Source organism: Amphiura filiformis, chromosome 8 (assembly GCF_039555335.1).
Source record: "Amphiura filiformis chromosome 8, Afil_fr2py, whole genome shotgun sequence".
In the NCBI taxonomy this organism is placed as follows: Eukaryota; Metazoa; Echinodermata; class Ophiuroidea; order Amphilepidida; family Amphiuridae; genus Amphiura; species Amphiura filiformis.
Window position 1 is genome coordinate 64,539,442 of NC_092635.1, and position 14,147 is coordinate 64,553,588.

Here is a 14,147-nt window from a genome sequence, read left to right on the forward strand (position 1 = left end):
AGTTTGGGGGCCTCCAAAGTTTGGCCTGGTCCAGGGCCCCCAAAAAGGTAAATCCGGCCGATTCCGATGAAAATTATACCTGTGACCTTGTAACGAAGTGGTGGCGTGGCAATAAGACAAAAGTACACTCATTTGATATAGTTCAATCATTAAGCGTAACTCATTTATTTCTTCATATTGGCTTTATACATTTCGATGGCGTTTAAATATCTTTATCAACCACCTCAGACATGTGGTCTCTGAGTCCTGATGTAAAGTAGACTGAAGATGGAGAGGAAGTCCCTCCATATACATACAATTATGGAAGGAATCATAATTAATCTCATCCAATAGGAAGCTTTCTAACAGTAATTGGTACTAAACTTTCCTGACCAATCACAAACTTCCAAGTAGGTTTAGATATCAACTTTCAACCAATCATATGACTGGTATGATTCAGATCACCAATAAAGTGGGTGGTGTCCCTTGAGATGGTCTAAATCCTGGAAAGGGGAAAGGCTTGGCCAAGAAGGGAACTAATTAATTTTGACATGTTATTTCCTTGGCCAAAACCACATTTATGATTATCTAGCCAAATAGTCGGAAAGCAGGATCTGTTTGGCCATTACTTTTGAACATACCATTTGTCGTGGTGGACATGGTCATTTTCGGAATGTATCTCCTCACTTTAATATGTGAGAAGTTCCACTTTCTCACCCCAGACTTTTAACTCTGTATAAAGGTGAACCTTTTAACTTTCTCTTTATATCTTAATATCTGGTGTTATCAATTTGTATACTGTTTAGTATACATTTATAATTAAAACTAAATCTCTAAATATGAACATTTTATAAATAGTGAACAAATATGAATAACAACTTGTGTTATTTATCAAAATATCCCTCAATTAGGGATCATACTATGTCACAGACCTATACAGCCCTAAAATGGGAACGAACCTGTGTTCACAGGCCAGCGCCCATTTCTCTCTTTCGAAGTGACTGGACCAGGCTGCACCTTGTAATGTTGGTAATGTTGCTGGGGGATCGCTCCTCCACAGCAAGTCTGTTAATTGAATAAAGCCGGCAGCCATTTGTACACCTAGGTGGGGAGAGGCGATAGGGGTAAAGAGCCTTGCCTAAGTGCTCAACATGTTAATGGTGCTGGGATTTGAACCTACAACCCATATACCTCGTAATAAGGAGTCGAAGTCTTAGACTGTTGAGTCACTCTGCTCTACCTTACCACAACAAAAATACACAACTGACAAGTTGAAAACTGTGTATTACTTGTGGAGAAGGAAATTGATAACCATCAATGCACATAATAGAGCGCAGTGACCGAGCGGAACGGGCTTCGACTCAGAATCGAAAGGTTGCGGGTTCAAGCTACGGCGATGCCATCGTGTCATGCCCTTGAGTAAGGCACTTTATCTTGATTACTCCTCTTCACCCAGGTGTATAAATGGGTACCAGCATTCGTAAATGCTGGGACGGTAACAGACTTGCTGTAGAGGTGGTGCAGCGATCACCCTATAGCAACATTACATGGAGGAGTCTGGCCCAATCGCCAATGAAAGAGAGATGGGCACTCCGATCACTGTTTATAAACAGGATCGCCTCCTTTACCCAAGTTTTTTTTTCAATGCACATAATGCCAATGCACGTTGGACAGATATTAACAAGTATAATGATTTGTCGAATTTCTTGAGCAACAAGTAATCTGAAACTACAATTTTTAACAGAAAAATGATGATTCACAAACCTGAAAGATCATGCCGTCGAGCAGCTGTCCTTGGAGACCCATTAAGAGTTTCTCAAATGGCCTCAGTTTTACATCTTCTACACCAAACCTTGTTGGGTTGTGATGCACAGATTTCAGCATTCTGAAATAGCAATGAAATATATGACATGGTCAAGGGGAATGAGTCGGATGTCGCTGATATTGTTTTTGAGATATTGGCAAAAACAGTATTCAAATTCTTTTTGTTTTATATTGTTTTCAGCCATTATTGCTCATAACTTGGTAACCAGATGTCCGATTTTGGTGGGGTTTACATCAAAATGTAGCATTGTAAACTGCCAGGAAATGATGCAAAAAACTTCTAATTGAAAATTGCAGATATGCGACTCATTCCCCTTGATCATGTCACATATGTGATATTATTAGCTGACAAATGGCACACCTCTTTTTAAAGTTTCTTCTGGGAGTGTGTGTGGGGGGATGTATGCATCTACTTTCATCGCTATTCTTTAATTATGGCCCTTCATATGAATTTACAATCATAAAAGGTAGAAACAGAGAAACGGTGGATGTCCACAGTTGTAAGAACCATAGGGTGCCAAACAGCCTCAACATCATTCAGACAATCTATTGCCCCACTCCTATACAGGTGTAATGTCAGGTCCACAGTGTGGCAATTAATTGTCAGAATTTGTATACAAGTCAAAGCTTTCAACATTGAAATGTCACAATATGTACGTCCTCGCTTTGCCTGTGCAGAAACAGGGGTCCTTGGTTGTGGACGAAAATGAGTAGGAGGGTTGGGATGTGTACATGTAAAGAGTGCAGAAGCTTATGGATCAACGTCTAGGCGTTGTGCCTGTGCGTAGTGCACTATAAATCACTGCGCTGCGCTTTTTGGTCTGTTTTTACTTCAGAAGCAATTATTTTGAACAGGCCTAAACCCAATATCATAATTGCACAGAGTAATTTCCTGTGCATGGAGCGTGACATGCATGTGCATGATCGTATGTGTCACCTTTTGACCTTTTGCATGTACAAACAGAGTTTGTATGAATCATGTATGGCTGTGGTGCGCATGTACACCACACTTGATGCGCATTTGTGATCACATGACATACCAGACTTTTGAAACTAATTATGATACCGACATTGGGCTATTCCATTTAAAATCCATACTCCCCCTGTGGAAGATTTTGGAAATATCTTCCACAGGGGGAGTATGAATTTTAAATGGAATGAACATATTAGGCAGCTCCATTTGAAACAAGCCCTCCCTCAGTGGATGATTCAGGTTTAATCTTTCTCTGTGGGTATATGAAATTCAAATGGAGCTGCTAATGTGTTCATTCCATTTGAAATTCTCACTCCCACTGTAGAAGATATTTCCAAAATCTTCCACAGGGGTAGTGTGGATTTTAAATGGAATCGCCCATTAAGCCCATTTACCTTTTATAGAGAGTCCAGTGGTCCCTGAGAGTAGCTTGATTGGCCACAATCTCATCCAGTGTAATCAGCACACGTAATGTATCACCTAAATGTTCATAAACAGACTGCAGAAAATAATGGACAAAGCACGAAAATGCATTTAATATGAGAATCTAGTATAAAACTGTGATATGGCCAACTGAAGCAATAATGAAATTACTGATGTATCGAAAATGAGTAACTGTTATTAACCCTATGAGAACTACCTGCCGATTAGCCAAAAAGAAGTTTTCATTATCAATTGGCCCAATCAGCAACATTGTTAGAATAATTTCACTACGCAAACAAAATTGGGGTGAATTATTTGCAAAGCTCCATTCTGATTGGTGATTAAAGTGAAGATATCATGTAATTAACCAATCAGAGGTAATGTTAGATCATCAGGTGGTGCTCAGGGGTTTAAACAGTCTCAGTTTCACCTCTTCTACATCAAAATTACTTGAAGGTTTTCTGGTCAAACAATAATGAGGTTAAATGAAAGATACAACATTACTATCTTGGTTGCTTAACTGTTGTATTGTATGGAGGATTTAATGTCTTATTAACCCCCTGAGCACTACCTGCCAATCTAACATTGCCTCTGATTTGTCAATTACATGATATCTTCACTTTGATCACCAATCAGAATGGAGCTTTGCAAATAATTCACCCCAATTTTTTTGTGTTGTGAATTTTTTCTAACAATGTTGCTGATTGGTCCGATTGATAATGAAAACTTCTATTTGGGGTTAAGATGGGGTTAAGACATTAATTCAAATTTAAATTTGCTCTGTTGTCCTACAAGCATAATGATTACAATCAGGTGTAAGTTAGGATATGTTGAAACATTTCAAACATACCAAAAAATTAGGTTTGAAAAAAAAAATCCATGGCTTTAAATAAATATTAATTCTGAAATAATGCTCTGCTAAAGTCAACAATTAAATGTTTTCTACGTACCTGGAAATGTACATGGGTAACATCAATGATTTTGGGAGATCCTCTGAAAGAAAAACAAATTATACAAAGTCAATATCTATTGCAGATTGCAAAATGTCTTAATAATGAATGCTTGATTCCTGATCCCCTCTAGTAACCAGAGTTGGAGGTATAGGACTAGGGTTCAAATGTTATGGTTCAAATGTTATGGTTCAAATGTTTAAAATATGGACATAATTACAAATTACTCTTATACATGGTTTAGTCGAAATGTGGCAAATGTCACTAACATTTGTGTGTCTGTTGAACCCATCAATGTTTTCTTAATCGACTTAATTGATGCCTACAGCACACGCATATAACTTTTATAAGCAGAACAAACTTTAATACAGAAGTCTTCTTTGCTGTCAGTGTTATTTATAAGTTGGTGAAATCTGATCAGGTAAAGCAGGATTTTCAACAAAGATAATTCTACCTTAGATTACATCTTAGAAATCCTGATAAAATAATTTTGAACTTCTTACTTGACATTGTTGTAGAGAGATGAAAGCTGTTGAATCACATTCCTCACTACCTCATAACATCTTGAAACAAAGCAGGACAATTCCTGACAAATGAATCAAAGATACAAAATTGGTTAACAAGCATCTTACACCTAAAAAGGAATACAACTATATACTAATCCATTAAAAATCCTGTATAACATTTTGGATATATCTTCCACAGAAGGAGTATGGATTGTAAATGGAATTAGCATATTAACAACTCTATTTGAAACTCAACCTCCCTCTGTGGAAGATTCAGGTTGAATCTTTCTGTGGCTTTTTTTCATTATTCATTATTTTTATTCCACTAGGAAGCTTCTTGGACAGTGCACTTTCCATCCAGATAGATGATAGAAGATAGCTGTAAACAATTTTGCTCACCGGCGGGCACCGTCTCGCCTTTCAGAAACCTGGTTTCTCCCCCGGTTTCTCCTTCAAACGTGCTCTGCGCAAAATCTCAAAAAACTTTTTCGCACTTGGTACTAATTTGGATCCATGTATGGAAGGTACCAGGTATTGCTGTGAGCTATTGCCTCAAGGCTGATGGGAACGACAAATGCATCCAAAGGAGAACGCCATAGGTATCCACAGTAATTCAGGCTCTAGTGTAAATTATCGTGGATACAAGGGCCGGCATTGCCTTGCTGAAGATGACGGCTTGTGCTTGTCATGCTTGTTTTAGTGAACTACACGCCCGGGACTCATAGTGAACAACCCGGGTGAACAAAATCATTGCAGACTCATTTTTCACGTTTTTTACAACTGTTTTACCAACTTCAAACTTGCTGATTTTATGTTTGAAAGCCATTTTTTCATGTTTCTGGTAAATAAAGAAATTTTTTGCAAATAATGAAAAATATATGCGGTAGGTTTTGGAGCATGCGGGCGGTGTACACAAATCTACTACTTTAATTCCCATGGCCTTATAAAGGTGTCATTTTTTAGTGTTAAAAAGAACACAGGATAAAATTATGGTTGATTTACACAATTGAAGTACAAGTATCAATTGTTTTATACCTATGTAATGCGAGTATCGAATTAAGTAACTCTTTTTCCAACTTTGTTTCAGAATTTCATGGTTTTACAGCAAAAACTAAAAAAAAAAAAATGAATTTGCCATTTCAGCTGACATGGATGCGCTAAGAAAAACCAAAAAAAAGCTGTGCATGGGCTTTGAAACATAATGGACTATTCCGGTTGCAATCCACACTACCCCTGTGGAAGATTTTGGGAATATCTTCCACAGGGGGAGTATGTTTTTCAAATGTAATTGGTCAGGGTTAATCATTTTGAAACCCATACTCCCCTTGTATTATGGCTTTACTTATATCTTCCGAAACTGGAGTAAGTATTTCAAATGGAAGTTACCCAATTGTGTATTCTATCCAATACTTATACTCCCTCTGTGGAAGACTTAAACTAAATCTTCCACAGGGATAGTGTGGATTTTAAATGGAATGGCCCAGTCACATACCTGCATGAAAGTCATCATACGACCCATTTGTACTTGGGCTTCTCCTTCTTCCAGTCCTGCTTCTGGTTCTGAAATATGCACGTACACACAATAATTTAAACATGGTTCCCATAAAAAAAACCAAAAAAACAACAGAATGAGTAAGTAAGTATATCAGGCCAAAATCAGTTCAGGGGCTTAGCCAGCGACCTGTCCACCCTTATTTTGGATGGCAATCATGAACTTGGACAGCCTGAAATGTGGCTAACCTGTACTGGTCCTTGACGAGATAAATTTATCAAGTGCGATTGCGTATTGCGACATGTACCATGATTATGTAAACCCCTTGTTGATATAGTGTTTGTTCTCTATTGCTCTTGTATTTTATAGTTTTTACGTAGTTGACATCATGACATTTGAACTGTAACCTGCGTCACTGCGACTTTGCATCTGTGACAGTTGAAATAAATGATACAACTTCAGTTTGAGAAATTAACATTCTTGCGAGTTAGTTTGCGATTCTGTGTCTCTTGCGGCTTATATCTACTACCAGAAATTGGTGCTTTTTGTGGTCAATGTGAAATTAAAAACCCACAAAAATATTTTTGAACAATAGGCTTTAAGGTTATACTAAACTTTGTAATGATCGATCCAGAATGAGACTGCATGTAGCCCCCTTTAAAATTATCTATTTCTGGAAATAAAAAACATAAAGAAAAAACGCAAACTACGTCTAAAAGCTGAAAGTGTAAGGGTTATTATTATGCTTGAATTTTCCACTTTGCTCAAAAAGAAATGTACTTTTCAAACATTTCAATTTTTTTTCAATATCCGAGCATCAAGATTTTTGGGAACAAGGCCATAATTTCTCAGTAGAAGTGGCGATTTTGTTGGGAACTACGACAAGACATTACAAACAAGTCAATAAAAGAATGTGCATATTCATTCTTGATATTGCTTGTCTCGATTTGTTTTAGTAAGCTTACATGTTGGCGAATTTGAAGTAAAATGGCCTCCACTTGTATGTCGTTTTGTAACCAGTAATAATAATTCCGTGCACGATTTCATAGACAAAATTCTGACCTACATTATTTCTATAAACCCTCTTCTATATGCAGGTGCTATTTAAATTTTTATTTCGATAGCAGAAAATTGAGATATTTGCTATTTTTCCGACTCGCTGCTGTCAAATTGTCTAGTTTCGCGATAAAAAGATACAGCGAAATCAATATTTTTTAGAACCATTTCACCTCGTTTGGCTTGTGCTTTGAAGTACAAACTTCAAAATTGATATAGTGATTCTATATTTCAAGCTGCGTCATACTGTGTTTTTCTTACCTCTGATTGTCGCTGCTCAAGGCCAAAATTCGAAATTTTTGGACAAAAGTGGCACTCTCATTTTTTTTTTTACACACGCTGTTTACGTCACGACATGTACGACGGGCTCTATTTGTGGTGTTGCCGGGTGTTGCCGAGTTTGGATTTTAAAATATTTAGGTATTTTCTAGCTTAAAATCTAGCGCCAATGAACCTGGTGCATGGGAGGGAAAATGTGGGGGGGGTAGTTAGGCGCGAAAAAAATGTGCACATTTTCATGCTTGCTGCGCTTGCAACAGGTAGATATTTAGAAATCCATTTAAGGTATGGGTATGGAAATTGGGGATCCGAAAAAATTGGAATATAGGCCTAGGCATATGCAAAGGGGGTGGTGGCATTTTTGGGAGGCCAAGGGGGAGGGGGCCACAAAAATTTGGCAGTCCAGGGGTGCGGACAAGCGATTTTTGGCTGGCCGAGACGGGAGGCAAGCGATTTTAGCGAGTCGCTTGGAAATTTTGGCTTATAGGCCTAATTAGTAGGCTAATACGGTACTGATTGCACAGCCTTTCGAGAAAGCAATTTTTTTTTTTTTTTTCCGGGGGAGGGAATAAATTTTGTCAAGTCGAAAGGGAGGAAGAATGACTTTACCTAGCACACATTAAAGGGGCATTTCGTGATCCACAGCCTCATACAACCCCATAGGCCTACGTCCTTTCTCACAAGTTAAGATTTTTATACCACTCATCCCGCTCTGGCCACATGTTTAGGCATTTTCACGCAGATCAATTCGTTAAGCAATGGAAAATATTGCCAAATTTGAATTTCGTTTTAAAAGCCTACAAAAAAAAAAAAAAAAAACACTAATTTTGGGGGATTAAAAAAAAGTTCTGTAAAATGAGGCTGCCTCAATCCTAATTATTCATTTAATAGGCCAGGCCTTCATTTCTGAAAATAGCGGGAGCTCAGTTAGTCACTCTCCTATGTGTACTGAGGAGCTTGACAAGGAGCTCAATTGTATAATATCAATATTAAACCATATAATTTTCAAGAAGTGAGCAGCTCAATAAATGCCAGTGGTAAAATTATTAGGCCTCACGATATTTTATTTGACTGTGATCCGTTTTAATAGGCTATATACACTGTATATACCTTTAAAATTTCTAAAATTGGTGGAATTGAACAAGCTCTAAATTTCTCACACGTCCAGCATAACCAAGGGCAACTGGGGTGGGGTGGGAAAGCCCCTAGCTATGGCCATACCCGTAGTGGCGGAACCAGAATTTTTTCAGCGGGGCATGGGGGAATTGAATTTGAGACGGGGCACTTGGAAATCATTGCACTAAATTGCATAAAAAAGTGGAAAATTACATAATTGTGGGGATTTTGCCTAAAAACTGAGTGGGAAAGAAAAAATATTGGGGAAATACTGCCCCCCCTCTAGCGGGCGCCACTGCATATCCATCCATGATGCTAGAATGACGGAAGTTCTGGCGCTGAAATTCAATTTCAATATCACGAGTTTTTATCAGGGATTTTACCAAGGGAAGGCGATAGGTGTAGGATTTTGCTGATATATACCAGGCAACCCGAGAAAGGAACAGAGGTGTGGCTAAATAAGGGAGTGTTCATTATAAATATTTTCCATTTTCATACTTTCTGCGCCGAGAGCATAATTATTTGAAGCGTAGGCCTACATCGTGTCAGTCACATGGTCACATATTTTCTGTTGAAAGAGAAACGCACATGTCTCTGATTAGCTCGGGATTAGCTACTCTTGGCGCTGCGTGCTGGCCTGTTGTTGTCGATTGGAAATCGGGAACTTATGGATGAACTTCCGCAACTTTGCAACATCATCACGCAGCTGGCGTAGCTGGGATTTTTTTCCAGGAGGGGCAAGACTGTAGGCCCTATGGGGCGGGGCCCAAATCCACCAAATTTTTCCCACTGGGGGCGGGGGCCCAAATAGACAATTTTTGCCAGGCTTATTGATAAATAATATATGGTAGGCCTATTGAGCTGTATTGCATATCGTTTGGATTCCCCATCTCTCTGCCCTCCTCTCACCCTCTCTTTTTTCCTCTTCCCCCTCTTTCCCCCTTTTTTTTCCTTGCCCCCGGGGGCGGGGGGCCCAAATAGGCAATTTTTGCAATTGCCCCCCCCCCCGGCAGCTACGCTACTGTCATCACGGTAGACATACGCGGTAGCCTACAACTACAAGAAAGGTTTACAGACAAATATAGGCCTAGTAGGCCTATCAAAATGTTATATTTTTATATTTTCTGGTGGACTCATGGAGAATATCATGTCATGGAGGTCCCGGCGCTGGGTTGGGGGGGGTCTCAAGGCATTTTGGTATGCCTACCCATGCTTGATTCCGGGAGGTTTTTTAGGCTTACTAATGATGAGTGTAGGCCTATAAATTGCAAATTTGCACACACCCCGGGGGAACCTTCTCAAGTTGGGTAAGGATGCGATTTTAAACCAAATTTGAATAAAACAGACCCAAAATTGTATCAACTTTTGGACTGAAAAAAGTCGCAAATTTTTACTTTTTCGAGAAAATTATTGAAAAATACCCTTCTTAAACCTAATTTTCATGACACTGAGGGTCAATAAAATCATGGCTAAAATACAACAGAGTCTAAACTAAATGGCTGAAAATGCACCCCAAATCTGCCGCACATCCCCATGACACATTTCACCTTATAGATTTTGAAAATTGTCGCAATAAAATAGGCCCGAACTTATCCCAAATTATCCGCCCTAAAAAAATATTTTTTGCAGGTGAGGTTGGAGTCTTATTATTTTTATTCTCAGAGAGGATAGGGGTTGATATTTTTAGCAGGGTACAGTTTGTCTTGTTTTTGTTTTGTTTTTTGACGTTGAAGTTCCAGATTCTTTTTTTCATATATTATTATTCATTTATTATTTATACCCTGTACGTGGGGAAAAGACACACGACAGCTACAGAGAAGCCACGAAAAAACTCCTGTGAAGTGCATGAAAATGCCCCGAAAATGTGCCAACCGAAACACCCGAACAGGAAGATAAAAAAAAAAAAAACCAAAAACCCAGGACATTTCGAAATAAGTTCCAAATTCTTTGTCCCCACTAAAATATATTATGAACACTCCCTTATGAAGTCTGCCCTCTTCCGGCTATTCTGGTAGTAGGCGTTGACAATTACCTATATTTTTGAAGCATGTTTGAACCCGATTTGTTCTCTATTCACATTTTTAACGTTGCAAGTAACATTTCAAGACCTCTATTTGTGACAGGTATTTAATTATCTTGCTAGAGATGTGCCTAAAGTTGAAATTCAATATTTCGGATCGCAAAGATCGAGAGATATAAAGTTGCTGAATATCAGTTTAACACCATGGATCATATGGGCGTCTTATATGAACGATTATGATAGCTAAGCAAAATGGCTGGGATACAGGTTGTATAAATACTACATGAATATTCATGAACTATACAGATTCCATTCTTCTCTAATAATAAAGATGTCAATCACTATCCTTGACGACAGTTGCTTGGCGCTTGTAAACAAATCGAATAATAGTGCTTGACAAGGGCTAAAAAATAGGCTAAAAACACATTTTCACACATTTTTTTCCGGATTTTTTTATTTCACATGATAAGTAGACATATTTTCTTACGTATAAGGTAATAATATATTTTTTCTGGAGGTAAAGCCCTTCAACACTTTGTTTAACCTTAAAATGTGGAGCAGCTTAAAACCATGGTTGCCAAACCCGCGATTTGGTAGCCCAATTGGGCGACTTTTGAAGATTTTCCCCACGACTTTTGACAATTTCCTGTCCCATAGACACCAATGGTTAGGAGAAAAATTGGGTGACTTTTCGATATTTGACCCGCGATTAGGGCCGAATTTGTTTTGGCAACCCTGCTTGAAATGCTGAATAGAAGAAACTGCATAACTGTTCAGAAGAGTTTAAATCACAAATACCGGTAAAATATCATGATGTACAGTAGAGGCCAACAATAATAACAAACCTACCTCCTTCGCCATAGTACATGAGTCCTGGGTAGAACTTTTGTGCAGCCTATCAAGTAAGATAAAAGATTATTACTTCAATTTAGTCAAACGCATTGCAAAATGTGTAATATTAAGTGATGGGGTTATTTAACCCATGGGCATCCCTGGCTAAATTATCAGCTTCTAAGGACTATTTTGATTGGTTACAAAGAGGGCTATATCATGTATTTAGCCAATCAGAGATATGGTAAGAATAGGCAGTTGGGCTAAAGTGGATAAGTTTAAATTGCTAAGAGATCTAAAAGCTCTATTTTGATTGGTTACTCAGATTATTGTGTCCTGTAATTAACCAATCATGGGCACTATAGAAAGACAGTAGTGACTCATGGCGGTTAAAGGATCAGAGCATTTCATGCATACAACATTCAAAACAACTTCAATTGATCAGATAGAAGAGCACTTGTATAGAGGTTGTGCATATGACGCATCATCACATAAATATGGCGGACTACTCAAATGCATTTAACAAAAGCATGATTGCAATCTACTGCGACAGTTCGTCTCACACACATAACAAATGCACTACGATCAAATCGGTTAATGACAACATTTGATTGAATGGACTACACTGTGCCATAATTATGGTGAAGGACATCGGTTCAAATCCTTTGTTTGGAGCCAATCGAAACAAGCATGCAGGGCCTCTATTACTGCCTGTTCAGTTTCTCTGTATTTATTATTTACTCTAAGTATTTAAAAGCTGCATCTTCAATGATCTCCTCTACTGTCGCTTCCCGGGTTCAGCGGGTTGTATCGTAATGTGGGCAAGATCTCCGGCCACACGGCATGGTTTCATGTATGGGACCAATGCCCGAGCAAAGATGTTTATAATTGGGATCGCCATCCAACACAGGGCTGAATATCTCAGATGGTAGAGCACTGGTCTTAGAGGTTGCCAGTTCGAATCCCGCTTCAGCCATTATTATATTTTGATGAGTCCAAGTGTGTAAAAATATTGGATCCAAAGCATAATAATGATAAAATTGGATGCTTTACGCCCAATAGTTATTGGTCTCGCTATGAGTTTTTAAATATTGGACTCGACTACGTCTTGTCCAATATTTAAAAATTCATAGCTCGACCAATCAATATGGGCTCAATCGATCCAATTTTATATCAAATTTCCAAATAATGGCTTTAGGTTACAAGTACATGTATGAACATACCTCATATTGCAGTGAGTCCATTTCACAGCACAATGATGCAAATACAGTGATGACTTTATTAAAAATCTGGAATGAGGAAGAAAATAAATGCACTTAAAATCAAAAGCTTGATTGAATTTGATTTCATCTTGTTTGATATTTGTAAACACTCTCTATGCAAATAGTTTGTAAAAACAAAGCATTGGATTATCATATCATTTTCAGTATTTATCAAAATAAAATAAAAATGGGATAAAATTTACTTCCAAAATGACATACAAGGGAATCGCATGACACTTTTTTAAATGCCTTATATTTATATACACATTTCTTATGTTTGATTGGGCCTCAAAATTTCTTATTTCATTGACAATTAATCAAATTGATCAGGTATGTCATAATTAGAGAATAAACAATAGACTACGATAAAAATATTGGACCTGCCTGTCATCTATCACACGGTAGAGGATAAAAATTCATATCACCTATTCTCATTCTTAGTCAGTTAATTATCATTTTGATATAGCTAAAACTAGTTTTATTTAGGACAAATAAGTTACAAAACTTATGGTCATGAAAACTCCCCTTATTCTAATGAACCATTTTTAACTCAGTTGCTTGTAGTGCGTAATATCTTCTACCATGAGATAGACAACATGCAGGAACTAATGAAATTCAGCGCTTACAAGCTAAACCACATCCACTGACTAAGAATGCACATTAAAATCCCCCAGGAGGGGAATTCTTCCAGAAAGGTGATACACACACACTAGGATCCACAACATGTTCATCTATCAGGGCACAGTTCTTTAACCCCAATACATTTGTACATTCATTGAATGACGTTAAAAATTTGGGTACAAAAACTCATACTCTGCAACTTGAGGTCAAAATTTGCACTATGAGTGTTTAATTTGAGGTTATTGAACTATGCTATTGACCTTTTCACTAAATCCCATAACCCTTTGCGAGCACACCTGAGAACTCGTCATTTTACGTCACGCCGACTTGCGCAAAGCGGGCGACGGCGTGACGCAAAATGACAAGTTCTTAGGTGTACTCGCAAAGGGTTATGGGATTTACCGAAAAGGTCAATTGGGATGAGGCCATTGTGGTCCATAGTGATGCCAGATTCAAACAGGTCCATATCTCAAGCATCCTCATCTGTCACTACACGGTTCTATAATCCAATATAAATTGTACTTGACATAATGACCTTTGACTGCACTGGGTAAACTTGCTTCCCTGTATTATATCATATGGATAGGTTCTAATCATTGTTAGGCTTAAAAAAAAAGTTGAATTGCCCTTATTGACCGACCCAAAAATCTGAAAAAACATAGTCTGACTCGAGTTCTGCATTTGTTTAGTTAATTTTGGCAGTGTAAACATACACTGTAACTTTAACAGGGAAATGTGGGATGGAAATTGAGTTCAGTTGTGTTTCCTGCATTGATTTGAACCCGGGGATTTGAATCACATTTTCCTTAGTATTT

General features: G+C 38.0%; 1 protein-coding gene across 1 annotated transcript in view; it reads right to left on the minus strand.

Annotated features, from left to right (window-relative positions):
* LOC140159347 (WASH complex subunit 4-like) overlaps positions 1 to 14,147 on the minus strand; it is an 86,078-nt gene that overhangs the window by 47,286 nt on the left and 24,645 nt on the right. The window contains exons 4-10 of the mRNA XM_072182795.1: positions 12,673 to 12,738; positions 11,468 to 11,513; positions 6,148 to 6,215; positions 4,653 to 4,735; positions 4,150 to 4,192; positions 3,172 to 3,275; positions 1,744 to 1,864 (exon numbers count right to left, since the gene is read on the minus strand). Coding sequence (XP_072038896.1) covers positions 1,744 to 1,864; positions 3,172 to 3,275; positions 4,150 to 4,192; positions 4,653 to 4,735; positions 6,148 to 6,215; positions 11,468 to 11,513; positions 12,673 to 12,738 — 531 coding nt within the window. The remainder of the gene's footprint in view (positions 1 to 1,743; positions 1,865 to 3,171; positions 3,276 to 4,149; positions 4,193 to 4,652; positions 4,736 to 6,147; positions 6,216 to 11,467; positions 11,514 to 12,672; positions 12,739 to 14,147) is intronic.